General features: G+C 45.8%; 1 protein-coding gene across 1 annotated transcript in view; it reads left to right on the forward strand.

Moving 5' to 3' along the window:
• CSMD2 (CUB and Sushi multiple domains 2) overlaps window positions 1–16495 on the forward strand; it is a 664918-nt gene that overhangs the window by 226563 nt on the left and 421860 nt on the right. Inside the window, exon 4 of the mRNA XM_054497047.2 lies at window positions 3521–3715. Within this exon, the coding sequence (XP_054353022.1) occupies window positions 3521–3715 (195 nt within the window). The remainder of the gene's footprint in view (window positions 1–3520; window positions 3716–16495) is intronic.

Below are 16495 nucleotides of genomic sequence, written 5' to 3' on the forward strand. Positions count from 1 at the left end.
CTTGGCATAAAAAAGCAGGTGGGGTTGGAAATGAGCCCCATTCATTACACCCAGGTCCCAATGGAAGCGTCAGGTCAGAGTGGTCTGATTATGAACAGCTCATTAAGTAAAGAGCAGTGAGCATTTGAGAGTGACTTTTTAAGAAGAATCGACTTTTATTTATAGTGACGTTCCAGTCATTAATTTCGAAGGAAGAAAGCCCAAAGCAGAAGCAGGTTCATTAAAAATTTTGACATTAGTAATTTAATTAAATTGGGTCTTTGCGTCTCATTGCGGAAAATGAAACGTTAGTTCTACGCCAGTTCTCAGCTCATTTCCCCTAGTTGGCTCCCTCCCCTCACCTTAGCTTGCTTTTTTCTCCAAATGTTTACCTGACCTGCCCTTCCCACCGCCAACACTCATAAGCACACACACATCACAGTCATTGCCTCTGCTGTAAGACAGCTGCATAGGATTATGGGAAACGCCAAGTGAGCCAGCAGCAGGGCATCATGGGAAATGCCAAGTGAACCAGCAGCAGGGGACTGATCATAGAAGATGCTAAATAAGCCAGGAGCGTGGAATCTCATGGGATACACCAAATAAGCAAGCTGCAGGGGATCATGGGAAGTATCAAGTAAGCCAGTAGTGTGGGATCATGGGAAATGTTAAGTAAGCCAGCAACAGTACAGGATCATGGGAAACACCAAGTAAGTCAGCAGCAGATCATGGGAAGTATCAAGTAAGCCAACAGCATGGGATCATGGGAAATGCCAAGTAAACCAGCAGCAGGGGATCATGGGAAACGCCAAGTAAGCCAAGAGCAAAAGATCATGGGAAGTACCAACTAAGCCAGCAGCATGGGATGATGGGAAATGCCAAGTAAGTCAGCAGCAAGGGATCATGGGAAATGCCAAGTAAGGCAGCAGCAGGACAGGATCATGGGAAACACCAAGTAAATCAGCAGTAGGAGATCATGGGAAGTACTAAGTAAGCCAACAGCAGGAGATCATGGGAAATGCCAAGTAAGCCAGCAACATGGGATTATGGGAAATGCCAAGTAAGCCAGCAGCAGGAGATCATGGGAAATGCCAAGTAAGCCAGCAGCAGGGGATCATGGGAAATGCCAAGTAAGCCAGCAGCAGTACCGGATCATGGGAAACACCAGGCAAGCCAGCAGCAGGGGAATATGATAAATGCTAAGTAAGCCAGCAGCACAGGATCATGGGAAATGCTAAGTAAACTAGCAGTGTGGGATCATGGGAAATGCTAAGCTGGGCCAATGGACAGGGCAATAGAGGTAAATCTTTTCATCTAGGTCATCTCACTTGGCACAGGTAAAGAATGGGCAAGGAAGAGCTCCTCAGCCTTTAAGATTCACTGTCACAAAAATATAAGCCTCTGAGGGCTGGCCCCACTGTGCCAAGCACAGTAAGCCCACAATGAATTTTTGTTGCATGGAGGAATTAATACATGAATGAGTAACTCTCCAAATAACTAATTAATGAACATGCACGTATGTCCCTACAAGTGCCAGGCACTGTGCTAGTCTCCCAGGATATACCTATGAATCAGACTAGGCCCATGCCCTCATGGCCCTGTGGCCCAATGGAATGAGAACATTTGCCATTTTGTGAGCACCTACTATGTTCTGGGCATTGTGCCAGGCATGCAGCATTTATACTGGTAACTCCCTCAACTGCTAAATATTATTGGCCTCACTCCTTTCTCAGTTGAAGAAATTAAGGCTCAGAGAGTTCATGTGACTCAAGGTCACACAGAATAAGACATGATGGCACCTGGTTCACACCCAGATCAGGCTGGTTCCAAAGTCTACCATTACCCTCTACACTGAGCTGTTTCCTCTCAGAGGAGGAAGAGAGGAAGGGGGAGGGAATACCTTTTTTCAGAGGGTTCTGAGATCATCAGAGCTGGTAGAGGGTTCTGGAAGGCAGATACTAACAGCAACATTGGCAGGAAGAGGGTATTGCAAGGACAAGGGGGGCCATTGAGAGTCCAGGCCTGCCCACTTCCACTTCCCCATGACTGCCACCCCACTGTTTTACTCCAGGCTCCCTCAGCACCTGGGTTATCTCTGGCCTCAGGGCCTTTGCACATGCTGTTTGCTCTTTTTTGCTTAGCTAAGTCTTACTAATCTCCCAGAGTTCTGCAGAAATGTCACCTCCTCCAGGAAGTGATCTCTGACCTCTCCCCCAGCTGGGTTTGCTTCCCTACCTGTCCCTGTCCCATCATAACACTTAGTGTGCCATTAATTGTGCACAGCACCCACTGGACCGAGAGTTAGATTCACTTGTGTTGTACTCACTGTACATCAGGCTCTGTCCTAAGCACTTTGCATACCTGAACTGGCCTAATTCTTGCAACAGTTAATTTGATATAATGAAAGTGCTGTTGAGCTCTGTATCTTACAAATGAGGAAACTGAAGTGCAAAAAGGTTAAAAGACTTGCTCATGGTCCCATGGGTGGTAAGATCTCAGGCTGGGAAGTGAACTCAAGCATGGTGGCTTCCAAGTCTGCACTTTCCACCATCCAGCTGCATGGCCTCTCAGAGACAGCCTCAATAAATCATTGCCAGGTGGATTAATGGAGAGGTACTTAAACGGTAGTCTGGGCATGACTAAGATCCCTACTCCTCACCCCATGGGGGTATCCTAGAATGATAGGAGGTGTTGACCTTTAAGGCACAGGCAGTTCCAACTCTGGGGGACAAGGCAGACGGCAGGGGGAAGCTGGGTCAGGTGGAACAGGTGACTGACTTATGGGCACAGAGAAGCTGTGTCCTCCCTCCGTCCTTATTGCCAGGTCACGGTGCTCTTGTACCTTCCCCAAGACCATTTCCTCTGCCTCATGAGAGTACACTTGCAGGTGACCATGATTGCTTAGCTCTGGCCACATACTGTGCATGGTGTTCCCTGGATCCCAATTTTCCCCCTTTAAACCAGTCAGGCTGATGAGAACCCGTGTTCTTGTCTTCCCACTTCACTGCCTATTCTGCCTAATCCAACCCTTTCAACTGCCCTGAACCTGCGGGGCCAAAGTGCCCCTCTGGCTGCCAGGGTGGATCACACGTGAAAGAAAGGACGCTGGATTTAATGAGCACCTACTCTTATGCCATGCCTTATGTCCCTTCCATGGTATTTAGTGAGGAGTGTGGAGTCTGAAATCAGGCCAGCCATGCCCAAGAGATTAAAGTAATATTCCTGGAATTGCATCTCTAGTGATCAGGATGGACATAATTCACATCCATGGCTGCGCATTAGAAAAGGCAAGAAACCTGGACATCTAATTGTAAATCTCGTGTGAGATTTTGAGTAACCCGTCTCTCTTCTGAGTAACCCATTCTCAGGAAATCCACAGCCTTGAGAAGCGGGCAGATCAGCCGTGGCAATGCTCTTCACAGAAGAAGAAATGAGTTCCAGGAAGCCCGAGTGGCCTAGGGAGATGCTACTAGGAAGCCCAGTGTCAGGGTTCCAGCCCAACTCACGGGATACCTATCTCTTTCTCTCTTTCTCCTCACAGTTCTCCCCAGCCACACATGTGGGAACCCAGGGAGGCTGCCCAATGGCATCCAGCAGGGCTCAACCTTCAACCTCGGTGACAAGGTCCGCTACAGCTGCAACCCTGGCTTCTTTCTGGAGGGCCATGCCGTGCTCACCTGCCACGCTGGCTCTGAGAACAGCGCCACATGGGACTTCCCCCTGCCTTCCTGCAGAGGTAGGTGGCCAGCGAGGGGTCTGATGGAGTGGGGCAGTAGCTGGGAGGGGATGCTGGAGCTTCCAGTGACATCCAGTCTCAAAGGGGAAAGCTATACCCCAGCAGGGAGGGGGGTACCCAAGTCTGGACAGCACAGAGGGTTTTCAGGGTCCCCAAGTGTTCTAGGGGTGTTTCAACCTCACGTGACCTCCTAACCCTCAGGTGTGCACTCCCTCATTTTTTCCCCTGCATCAACAAACTTACATGTAGCCAGTCTTCCCTCACCTCTAGCCCTCCTGTCTCAGAAGAAACATCATTTCTCTTCCTATTGCAGACCCTCTCTCCTCTTGTGGAAGCCAGATCACTTTCCCAACAGCTTTCGTACTGACCTCACTGTAGGCATTATTCTTTTCTCTTTCCTATAAATGCAGCCTCTCTCCCTATCTAATAGTTTCTTCCTCTCAGCCTCCAAATATGCTCAAAATTTCTTCACTCCGACAACCCCCTCCCCCAGAAAAACACCTCTCTTCTATGCTGTGTCAGCCTCAGCCTCCCAGCTAGGTTGACCAACTTGTTCATATTTGCCCAAGACCTTCCCAGTTTTAGTCCTGAAAGTTCTGCATCCTGGAAACCCACTCAGTTTCAGGCAACAGAGACATTTATCACCCTACTCCTAGCCTATTCCTTACACAATCTTCTTTTTTTTCCTTTCTTTCTTTTTTCTTTCATTCTTTTTCTTTTTTTTTAAATTTTATTTGAGACAGGACCTTCCTCTGTCCTCTGTGCTAGAGTGCTGTGACATAATCATGGCTCACTGCAGCCTCGAACTCCTGGGATCAAGCGATCCTCCTGCCTCAGCCTCTGGAGTTGCGGGGACCACAAGCATGTGTCACCATGCCCGGCTAATTTTTTTTTTTTTTTTTTCATGGAGACAGAGTCTCTCAATGTTGCCCAGGCTGGTCTTGAACTCCTGAGCTCAAATGATCCTCTGGCCTTGGCATCCCAAAGTGCTGAGATTACAGCATAAGCCACCATACCTGGCACATGATCATTTTTAAAAGCTTAGAAAATACAGAAGGGAATAAAGAAGAAAGAAAATTTACCTGTTTTAACCGTGATTTTAATGTATTTCCTTTCCATCTTCTTCCAATATATATTGCACATATGCATATATTACAAATATGTACATAAATTGAGATTATGATGCATGCAGACAATTTTTAACCACCTTTGAAAAACAATCAATCACATCACACTGTAAGATTTCCCATGCCATCAACATAGCCCAGCATCTTGAAAGCTCCATCCAGCCTTGTCCCTCCTTTTCCCTTCTCATTTACTCCTCTGCAGACTGGACTTTGCCCTCAATATTTGCATCATTTTGCCAAATCAGATGGGAATTGTTTTGGCTCTTGTATTTCCTGACCTCTTAAGAAACATTTGCACTATTGACCACTCTTTTCTTCTAGTAACGCTCATCTCTAAATTCCATGGATCCTGAACATCCGTATATTAGTCTGGGAGGAACATTTCCAGGAGTTGAGAAGTCATTGGAATAACTAGCTCCTCCTTTAGTTCAAATTTTATTTTTCTTTTAGAGGAAGATTTTCTGTAATTACTGTAAAAGACTAGCTCCAGGGATAAGCAACTCCTTCTTCCTACCACATGCACACACTTTTTGTTATTGACGTCAAGGATAAAAATTGCGTGGCATGTGTACCTATTTCCCTTCTTCCCACTCCCGTGGCAGACATAATTAATTGTTCATTGCACCCTTTCTGCTTGAGTCCAGACACAGCTGTGAATTCCCTCCCAGTAGGCAAGCCACAGCCAATCAATCTGAGTTGCCACTTGACTTCACCTTTGTTTACCTCTCCTCAACTAATAGAATGGGCCTTGGCCATGTTGAGTCTTCTTGGTGGAGCACAAGGGAACTAGAGTTCCCTTTCCTGCTTTCCTAAGTCCCATCTTCCCAGGCCCCATTCCTAACTCAGGACCTGCCTCTTTCCATGATGGACTTCAGGAATTACCAAACCAATCAGGTGAGACCTTGGCCCCTACACAGGTGTGTAGCCTAACACAGCCTGAAAGCTGCTGTATCTGCCCTTCCTTATAGCATCCTTACCCACCCCCTGCCTTAAGGATGTTATCGTTAACATTCTGATCTTCCAAGGAGGGTGTCAGAGTTGTGACATGATGATACAATATGAAATATGATAGTAAATAAAATCAAGTGTCTAAGTTATGAAATATAAACTGCAGTTCTTTTTCTTTTTGCAGCACTATAAATGCCATGCTATTTTGTTCAAGATAAAAACCAGAAACAAATGTAATCCAATTACTGGATGCAGCGGGGGTATCACTCTGCTTGGTGAAGTAAAATTCGTGCAATATCCAATGCTAATATGGTGGAAATCCACTAACCCTCCTAATATCTCCAGGAATCTGTCAGCTTTAGCTTCCTCTGAATCTTGAACTCAATGCTGTATCTCCCTTTCCCTGCTTCTGCTCTGCCAACTTAGGTTGGGAACTGGGTCCATTTTTCTTGGATCCCCCACTTCTCCAAAAGACAAAATACAAGCCAACAAACAAAAACATCAACAAAGGCGTCTGCATGTAGTTCAGGCTTTATGGAAGGTGTGGCAATGTAAGGAGCTTACATCTTAGCAATGCAAATGACTTAAAATGAAAGTATGAGCAACCAGGAGCCTCACAGTCTTTTGGCCTCTCCTCCTGGGAAGCTTCTCCCTGGCTTCTGTCTTGGCAGGCTCCAGGTTCCCCTGTGATGTGCATTGTACCCTCTCTTCTTTCTCCAGCCTCTTCCACCTTGGTGCTGCCTGCACCTTGAGCCCATTTCAGAATTTCCATCAACTTCTTAGGCACAAGAGCCTGGTTTCCTCTTGGTTTTGTCATCTCCTTGCAGTCTAATGTCTCCCCTCCTCCTCCAAGCTATTTAGGTATAGGGTAGTATTTTCCTGAACAAAGAAAACTCTCATTCTATAAGACACTCTGGGGCTGGATGTTAACATATCTTTTTGTTACCCCACTAGCCAGAGATAAGTGATGAGGGGCACCTCATGGAGGTCTTCTACCTCTTGGATGTCTTCATGTCCAATCAAGGCTCACAACCCAGTGTCTTTGTGTCCAGGCACAGCAGGCAGCAAGGGCTGGCCCTTCCGTGGGAAGGAGCAGGGTGGAGAGATACCACTCTTCTAGCATTCACACCACACAGTAATTCGTGGGCCTGGGCAGAGGTGGCATGTCTTTTGGTGGCACGACTCTCTGAAGTCTTCCAATTCTTTTTTCGTCTTCTGAAATGATGATGATTCTTTCCCTCCTTCTCCTTCACTGACTTTCCACCCTCCTTCCCCTGAAATACTGGAGGGCCCAGTTTGGCCTCTTTTCTGGGGACTTCTTCCATCTCTTGGAATTTCTCATCTACTGTGTTGCTGTAATTGTTACTAGGGGACAACTCTCCAATCCCCACCTCCAACCCCATTCTCTGTCCTGAGCTTCAGGCCCCTGTGGATAGTGAACTATGCTAAAACTCTCCTCAGCTTGTTTCGAACTTGGCCTATGAAAACCTCACTCTTCCTGCTTTCCCCAAACCTGATCTTTTTGCTGCCTTCCCCAGCTCGGTGAAGAGTGTCCCCACCAACAGTGGCCAAGCTGAACCCCTCAGGGCATCTTACATTCTTGCTTTTCTTGCTGTTCACATCGCATCATCGGCCCCCATGTCCCTCTGCACCAGCCTACCCCCTCCACATCTCTGTTGCTCTTCAGATGATGGTCCAGGCTCTCTCGTCTCTCACTTGCCTCACTGAAGGTTGACCCTCTGTAGACAGGTGTGCCCCAGTTCTCTCCTGCTCACACCAGCCCATTCCTACCTGTACTGCTAGGGAGAACTTGCTAAGGCACAGATCTGACAAGTGGCTCAGTCACTTAGTGGCTCTTTGTCACTGACGGGGTCTAGTTCACATTCCTTAGCATGGAGCAGAAGGCTCTTCCAGAAAGAGTCCCACCCCAATCTTTCTAGTCTGTCTCTTAGACTTATTTTAAGTAGCTTTCACTTTAGCCACACCAGAGAATGCTCCCTTCCAAATGCCCTAGGGAAGCCAGCTGAGGATGTCAAATCCTGCTTCCAGAAGGGCTTCCAGCCCCCTGCTTCCTGAGGGGGCTGAGATGTGGTTCTGCTCAAAGGCTGGGAGAGAATAAAATGGCTTTCCAACTCTCAGACCCCCTAGGGCTTCCCCCCACCCCCAGTCACCTCCCTACCTTCAGGTTCATCTCTCTATTCTAATTCCCACAAGCTACAAGAAAATCTTAAGAACCATCCTCAAAAATGTCAGTGATTTTATAAAAGTGATTTCCCAAACTGTTCTTCCTCAGGAGGCCAAGCTAAACAGGAACAAAGGGTACCCACCATACACCCATCCTGTGCCAGGAGTGGTGGTCATGCCAGAGTGAACAGGTTCATACTCGGGAAACATTAAAAGCCTTTTGGCCTTTCTTCCTCTCATGTAGAACTCTCAAGAGCTAGCATCTGTGAGTGGATAAACCTCATCCACTGGGCAGTGGTCCGTAAATATTTGCTGAATGAACGGCTGTCTGGATGGGTCTAATTCACCATCAGAATCATGCTAGCATACAAGCCCAAAAGGGAAATTACTAGCCTGGGTTACCCCACCTGCCCAGTAGCTCTGAGTGACAATCTCTTTAAGTCCAAAGCTTCCCTAAGCAGACTGGAAAGCCGTGGGTGTCTGTTTTATCTAGGACATGTCATGTGCCCAGCTGGAGGGTGGACTTGGTCTGGGGACACAGCACAGACTAGGAGTGGGGGGAACAGAGAACAGCTGGGAATAGCGGTGAGCAGGTGTGAGGCCGACCCCCAGGGAGGCCCATCCCAAAGATCCTGACCCATCAAGGCTTGGTCCAGCTAACAGAGGGAAGGAGATGGGGCCTGTGACCTCCCTTCACTTTGTGTCACACCGGGCACATTTTCAAAAGCAGAGGTCCCTGGGAGGTGCTGAGCTTTGTGTCATCTCTTTGATCCACAAGAGGGAAGACCATGTGGACTTCAGCAACAGGCCTCTGACTTATGAGGGCCATTGGCCCTGGATCAAAGAAGGCTGCATGGGGAAGCGACGGAATTCATATGCACTGGGGACTGAGAGGCAGGTAGTAGGGAGAAAGCTGGCCAGAGCAAGAAGTGCTTGGCCTCTGAGGTTCAAGCCAAACACGGCAGGCTGCCACCATACCTGGGGAAGAGGGAATATGGTCTGCAGAAGCTTGGACTGCAAGTGCTGAGCTGTATTCCAAATTTTCTGGCCCCAGGGGAAGAAGCCTGCAGAATGTGAAACAGAAGCAGTGGTGTCGGGTATGGACAGTGCATAGAGTCAGACTGGCCTGGGTTCAACCCTAGCTAAGCCAGCCGCTAGCTGTGTGGTTGCCAGGGTGCTGCTAAAACCCTCGGAGTTTTAAAGGTGGGACACAAGTAGCAGCCTTACGGGGCTGATTGCATCCTCATTTCATTCACTTGGCTACTCAACAACTTTCTCTTGAGTGCCTGTTATGAGTCAGCCAGTCATTAATTCAATTATCATTTATTGACTGCCTATACAGTGCCAAATATCGTTCTAGACTCAGAGAATTGCAATGATGAGCAAGTCAGACCAAATTCCATGATCTCTTGGAGTTTACATTCTAGCAACCAGGAGGCAGAAAACAGATAGATACACACACCAAATAAACATGTGGTGGTAGGAGCTATGAGGAAGTAAAGTCTTAGCCAGTGATGAGGAAGGCTACTTTAGACGGAGCAGTCAGGAGAGGCCTCTCTGGGGAGGTGGCCTCTGAAATGAGTCCTGAGTGATAAGGAGGAGCCTGTTGTGTGAAGACCTAGAAAACGGCATTCCTGGCAAAAGAAGCAGCAAGTGCAAAGGCCCTGAGGTGGGGGAAAGTACTGGACACGCTAGAGGAACAGAAAACAAGCCCCTGTGGCAAAAGTAGAGTGAGGGGTGGGTGGAGAAGGCAGGGATGGGGTGAAGCAGGGTAAGAAGGCAGAGGCTGAGGCGGGCAGATCACGAGATCAGAGTTTGAGACCAGCCTGACCAACATGGTGAAACTCCATCTCTACTAAAAATACAAAAATTAGCTGGGTGTGGTGGCATATGCCTGTAATCCCAGCTACTCAGGAGGCTGAGTCAGGGGAATCTCTTGAACCTGAGAGGTGGAGGTTGCAGTGAGCTGAGATCATGCCACTGCACTCCAACCTGAGTGACAGAGCAAGACTCTGTCTCAAAAAAAGAAAAAAAGTATAGGCTTGGTTCTGAGTTCAGGAGGCAACCAGGGGAGAGTTTTAAGCAGAGGTATAGTCCAATTTAACTTAAAATTTTTTAAAAGATCACTCTGGATACTAGCTGAGCAAGAACCACAATAAGAAGACCAGTTAGGAGGCAGCTATTATGGGCAACCAGGCTGGAGATGCTGCATCTTGGTCGAGGGTGGCCGGAGTAGAGGTGGAGGGACAGGTGAAGATTGGGGCTGTACTTTGGGGATACAGCCAACAGACCTTATAGATGGGTTGGATGGCTGATAGAATAAAGGGTCAAAGTTGACTCCTAGGCTTTTTCTGGAGGGCTGGTGGGTGGGGATGCCAGTGACCAAGATGGAGATGACTGGCACAGAGGGCAGGAAGCATGTGCCCTAAAGGGAAGCAAGACAGCTCACTTTGTCCAGGTAAAGTTTGAGACGCCTGTGAGACATCGAAATGGGGGCATTGATTCTGCAGCTGGAAGGAGTCCTAAGCTAGAAAGAGATCTGAGACAGGCAGAAGAGGGAAACACTGTAGATAGCAGAGAGGGTCTGGGCACTGCATGCTGGACACCATTGTGTTCATCAAATTTAACAACATGGAGAAGGCACTAAACACTATGCCGGGTGCAGTGTGCACCTTGAGTGATTCTGAGCACTGGGGCCTCAGCAGGGACCACAGCTACCCAAGGCCACTCTTTACGATAGGGTACCTCTACTGCTACTGGGATAACTAGCCTTCCATCACCTTTGCAATTACTGTTAGTATGCCAGAACATTTCACAATATGGGCTCTGGAGGCCAGTCACCTGGATTCAAATCCTGGCCTTGCCACTTATACCCACTGGCTGAGTAGCTTTGGACCAGTTACACAACCTCTCTATGCCCCAGTTTTCTCATTTGTAAATGGGAATAATAATGGTACTTAACTCATAAGTTGGCAGTGAGGTTCACGTTGATAAATGCTAAGCATATAGCAGAGGGCCTTGTTTATAGTTATGACTCAGTGAGGGGTGTCTATCATTGTCATTCTCACTGCCACAGCCTCACTGGCCACCATATTGAGCCCTAACTAAGTGCCAGGTCCTGCATTATCTGTTTTAATCCTCACAAATCCCAAGGAGGTTAAGGTATTGTTATCTCCTATTACAAGTGAGGGAACTGAGGCCCAGAGAGGTGCAGTGCTTTACCTGTGATTACACAGCTTGAGAGTGGTGGAGCCAGGATTCAGCCCAAGTCCACGTGCCTAACAGCCATGATCTTGACATGCCTAACAGCCATGATCTTGACCACCACCCTCCACTGCAGGCAAGGATGGTGGCCTCTGGCCCACAGTAGGAGACTCACAATGACGCTATGATTTCCAGAGCTTCTGCAGCCTGATGGTTCAGGGCCTGAGAGCTTGGCCTGCAGGTGCATGCATCCCCTGCATGGCTCCACCAGTCAGGGACTGGCAGTCTCTTGCGGTTTCCCCTTGACTTTCCATGCACTCCTTAGGAGAGAAGCCTCTGGGAAAGGGCCTGAGGTCATTCTGTTGGACAGATGCTGCTTCAGGGTGGGGGCTGGAAACTACTTTTCCATCCTATGAAGAAAGCCAGACCCAAGGTTCATCCACCTCCACTTAAGCACTGGTAGCTGGGCCAGCACTTTTGAGGCAGCACAAAGGCCCCCAGGCAGAAGAGAAGGGAGCAGGAGGAAGCATCTCATGCCTGGAGAACCCCATCTCCAGGGTCTGGTGCTTCCAGGAGCCTGCTCCTAGCCCATGTCAGGAACAGGATTACAGTGACTGAGGCCCAGGAGGCAGAGAAATAGGTGGGTAATGGTGTGGGCCTGGAGTCACAAGGTCTTAGGTTCAAACCCTAGCTCCAACATTTAGTAGCTATGTGGCTACAAGGCAGTCTTAAGAACTCACTGAGCCTCTGTTTCCTCATCTGTCAAATGTGCATGATAATACCTATGCTCTGGAAGGTTTGAGGATTAAAGGAGAAAATGCAGGTGAAGCACTTTGCACAATGCCTGGCCCATAATGAAAGCTCACTTAGAAGTGTCACGTAATCAAATACCATGTCCTGTCTACATTCTTCCCCTCAGAAGGATACCTTAGGTGGCTGTAACTATAGGAGTCTGGGAGCAATAGTGATGTTCTCAGAATTGGTCATTTCTTGATTTTAAGAAGTGTCATTGATAAAGCCAAGGAGAAATGGGCAGAGTCCAAAGCACCCAGGAAGAGGGGACTAAAGAAGTTGAGCAAGTTCTGGGGGCCCCAGCATGTTTAGGCACACGGAACGATTCACCACAAGAAAAGGGGGTGGGCCGCAACTTTGGGGCACTCCTGCCCTGGTGCTGTCAGTCTTGCACTGGAATTGCAAGATGGTGGCTTCTCCTTTGGGGCCTGTTGGCATCTTCATTTCCACAGAGGCTGAGGGGTCCTGGGGAAGATGATATGAACAGAAGACAATCCCAAGGACCCCAAATCTTCTAAGCATGCAAGATGGTACCCTAGAGCTGGCCTGAAGTAGAGAGGATAATGTCCTGTTTTCTCCATTTCCTGCCTGAAATTTGTCAGTCATTGTGGAGTTAACAGAAATCAAAGAGGATTGAGGGAGAGTTCTCTAAAATTATGGCTAATTGAAGAGATTTCTGTAGAACTTAAAGTCGATCATAAATAAAGTCATAAACTTGGAAAGGCAACTATCAGCATAACACACCTGCACCTGAGAATATGCGTGACTTAATGGTAGTGCAAAATGCCCATTGCCAGAGAAGGAGAAAGTGTAAATGAATGTTTTAGGACTATGGTGTCAGCTGAAGGTTATATTTTATGACTCTGGAGTTGTAACCATGAAATATGATGCCTCGTCTAAAGTGTGAGAAAACCTCCAAACAGCTTTTGCAGGGTCTTCAATCAAAACAGGATGATGCAAGGGCCAGGGTGTCAGATGAGCCCAAGAGGGAGGCAGGGATGGCTAAAATGGTAAAGGTGCCACCTTCAGAGGAGACTGGTAGCTCTGGCCAGAGGATCTCAAGTTCTCAAGTCCTCAGTTCTAGCACAGTCCATAAATCATTGCCTACAGTTGGGAAGTTTGAAAATCTCAGGATGGCTTACCAAACCACTATCAAGCAGGGGTGTGGAGGAGACTACGATCCTGGTACCAGAGAGACTCAACTGAAATCTTGACTCAGCCACTCCCTATTTGACCTTGGGAACATTACTTAACCTCCCTGAGCTTCAGTTTTCTGTTACATTTATTTGTTCAGCAGATATTAGTCAAGTGCCTGCTATATGCTAGGAAATCTGCTAGGTGCTAGGGACAGAACAGACATGGCCTCTGTTCTCATGGAGTTTACTATCTACATGTTAACTAAGTAATGACATAATTGATGAATTTATTGTGGAAAATCATTAATTATGGCAAAATATGTGGTGCTCAGAAAGTATATGATGGGGGAGGGGTTATTCTATTTCTGTAAAGATCCTTGAGGAAGCAGCACTTGGATCGGGACCTAAAGGCTGAGGGCAGGGGGCAGTCAGGCCCAACGAGATAGGGAAGAAGTTTCCAGAAAGAAAAAAATAACACTTTCAAAGGCCCTGGAGCAAGGCAATTCTTAGTGAATTGGAAGAGCTGGGAGGAGGCCAGGGTGGCTGCAGATAGTAGGGAGAGAGAGACTGGCATGAGGCAAGGCCCTGTAAGGTCCTTGTGAGTCGTTGGGTATTCCACTTTATCCTGAGTGACAATGGGGGTTATTGACGGTTCCAAAAGAGAGAGTGGTGTAATCAGGCCCATGGTTTCCAGTATTACTCTGGCCTCTATGAAGAATGGACAGAGACTGCAAAGCAATCTACAGATTCAATGTAATCTGTATCAAAATACCAGTGACATTTTTCACAGAAATAGAAAAAACAATCCTAAAATTCATACGGAACAACAAAAAAGCCTGAATAGCCAAAGCAGTCTTCAGCAAAAAGAACAAAGCTGGAAGCATCATTCTACCTGGCTTCAAAATATATTACAAGGCTATAATAACCAAAATAGGATGGTATTGGTATAAAAACAGACACAGACCAATGGAACAGAATAGAGAGTCCAGAAATAAATTCATATACTTACAGCCAACTGATTTTCAGCAAAAGCACCAAGAACATGCATTAAAGGAAGGACACTTGCTTCAATAGTGCTGGGAAAACTGGATAACCATATGCAGAAAAATGAAACTAAACACCCATCTCTCACCGTATACAAAAATCAACTTAAAATGAATTAGAGACCTAAACTTAAGACCCGAAACTATAAAACTACTGGAAGAAAACTTAGGGGAGTTATTCCAGGATATTGGTCTAGGCAAAGATTTTATGGCTAAGACCTCAAAAGCACAGACAACAAAAACACAAATAGACAAAGGAACTATATTAAACTGAAAAGCTTCTACACAGAAAAAGAAACCATCAACAAAGTGAACAGACAACCTGTTAAAGATGAGAAAATATTTGCAAACTATTCATCTGAGAGGGAACTAATGTCCAGAATGTACAAGTAACTCAACTCAACAGCAAAAAAAATAATAATAATAACAATCCCATTAAAAAGTGAGCTAAGGACATGAATAGACATTTTTCGAAAGAAGACATTAAAATGGCAAACAGGTATATGAAAAAATGTTCAACATCTCTAATCATCAGGGAGGTGCAAGTCAAAATCACAATGAGATATCATTTTACCCTAGTTAGAATGGCTATTATTAAAAAAGCAAAAACCAACAGATGTTGGCAAAGATATGGAGAAAAGGGAGCTCTTATACTTTGCTGGTGGGAATGTAAATTAGTACAGCCATTATAGAAAACAGTACGGAGATTTCTCAAAAGACTAAAAATAGAACTACCATATGATCAAGCAATTCCACTAGTGAGTATTTATCCAAAGGAAAGGAAATCAATATATCAAAGGGATACCTGCACCCCATGTTTACTGAAACACAATTCATAGCAGCAAAGATATGGAATCAACACAAGTGCACATCATTAGATAAATGTATAAAGAAAATATGGTATATATATATTATATATATATATGTGTGTATGTGGTATACACATACATGGTGGAATACTACTCAGATGTTAATGTAATCCAGCATATAAACTGAACCAAAGACAAAAACCACATGATTATCTCAATAGATGCAGAAAAGGCCTTTGACAAAATTCAACAACGCTTCATGCTAAAAACTCTCAATAAATTAGGTACTGATGGGACGTATCTCAAAATAATAAGAGCTATCTATGACAAACCCACAGCCAATATCATACTGAATGGGCAAAAACTGGAAGCATTCCCTTTGAAAACTGGCACAAGACAGGGATGCCCTCTCTCACCACTTCTATTCAACATAGTGTTGGAAGTTCTGGCCAGGGCAATTAGGCAGGAGAAGGAAATAAAGGGTATTCAATTAGGAAAAGAGGAAATCAAATTGTCCCTGTTTGCAGACGACATGATTGTATATCTAGAAAACCCCATTGTCTCAGCCCAAAATCTCCTTAAGCTGATAAGCAACTTCAGCAAAGTCTCAGGATACAAAATCAATGTACAAAAATCACAAGCATTCTTATACACCAATAACAGACAAACAGAGAGCCAAATCATGAGTGAACTCCCATTCACAATTGCTTCAAAGAGAATAAAATACTTAGGAATCCAACTTACAAGGGATGTGAAGGACCTCTTCACGGAGAACTATAAACCACTGCTCAATGAAATAAAAGAGGTTACAAACAAATGGAAGAACATTCCATGCTCATGGGTAGGAAGAATCAATATCATGAAAATGGCCATCCTTCCCAAGGTAATTTACCAATTCAAGATTCAATGCCATCCCCATCAAGTTACCAATGACTTTCTTCACAGAATTGGAAAAAACTACTTTAAAGTTCATATGGAACCAAAAAAGAGCCCGCATCGCCAAGTCAATCCTAAGCCAAAAGAACAAAGCTGGAGGCATCACACTACCTGACTTCAAACTATACTACAAGGCTACAGTAACCAAAACAGCATGGTACTTGTACCAAAACAGAGATATAGATCAATGGAACAGAAGAGAGCCGTCAGAAATAATGCCACATATCTACAACTATCTGATCTTTGACAAACCTGACAAAAACAAGAAATGGGGAAAGGATTCCCTATTTAATAAATGGTGCTGGGAAAACTGGCTAGCCATATGTAGAAAGCTGAAACTGGATCCCTTCCTTACACCTTATACAAAAATCAATTCAAGATGGATTAAAGACTTAAATGTTAGACCTAAAACCATAAAAACCCTAGAAGCAAACCTAGGCATTACCATTCAGGACATAGGCATGGGCAAGGACTTCATGTCGAAAACACCAAAAGCAATGGCAACAAAAGCCAAAATTGACAAATGGGATCTAATTAAACTAAAGAGCTTCTGCACAGCAAAGGAAACTACCATCAGAGTGAACAGGCAACCTACAAAATG

This window comes from Pongo pygmaeus, chromosome 1 (assembly GCF_028885625.2).
Source record: "Pongo pygmaeus isolate AG05252 chromosome 1, NHGRI_mPonPyg2-v2.0_pri, whole genome shotgun sequence".
Classification (NCBI taxonomy): Eukaryota; Metazoa; Chordata; class Mammalia; order Primates; family Hominidae; genus Pongo; species Pongo pygmaeus.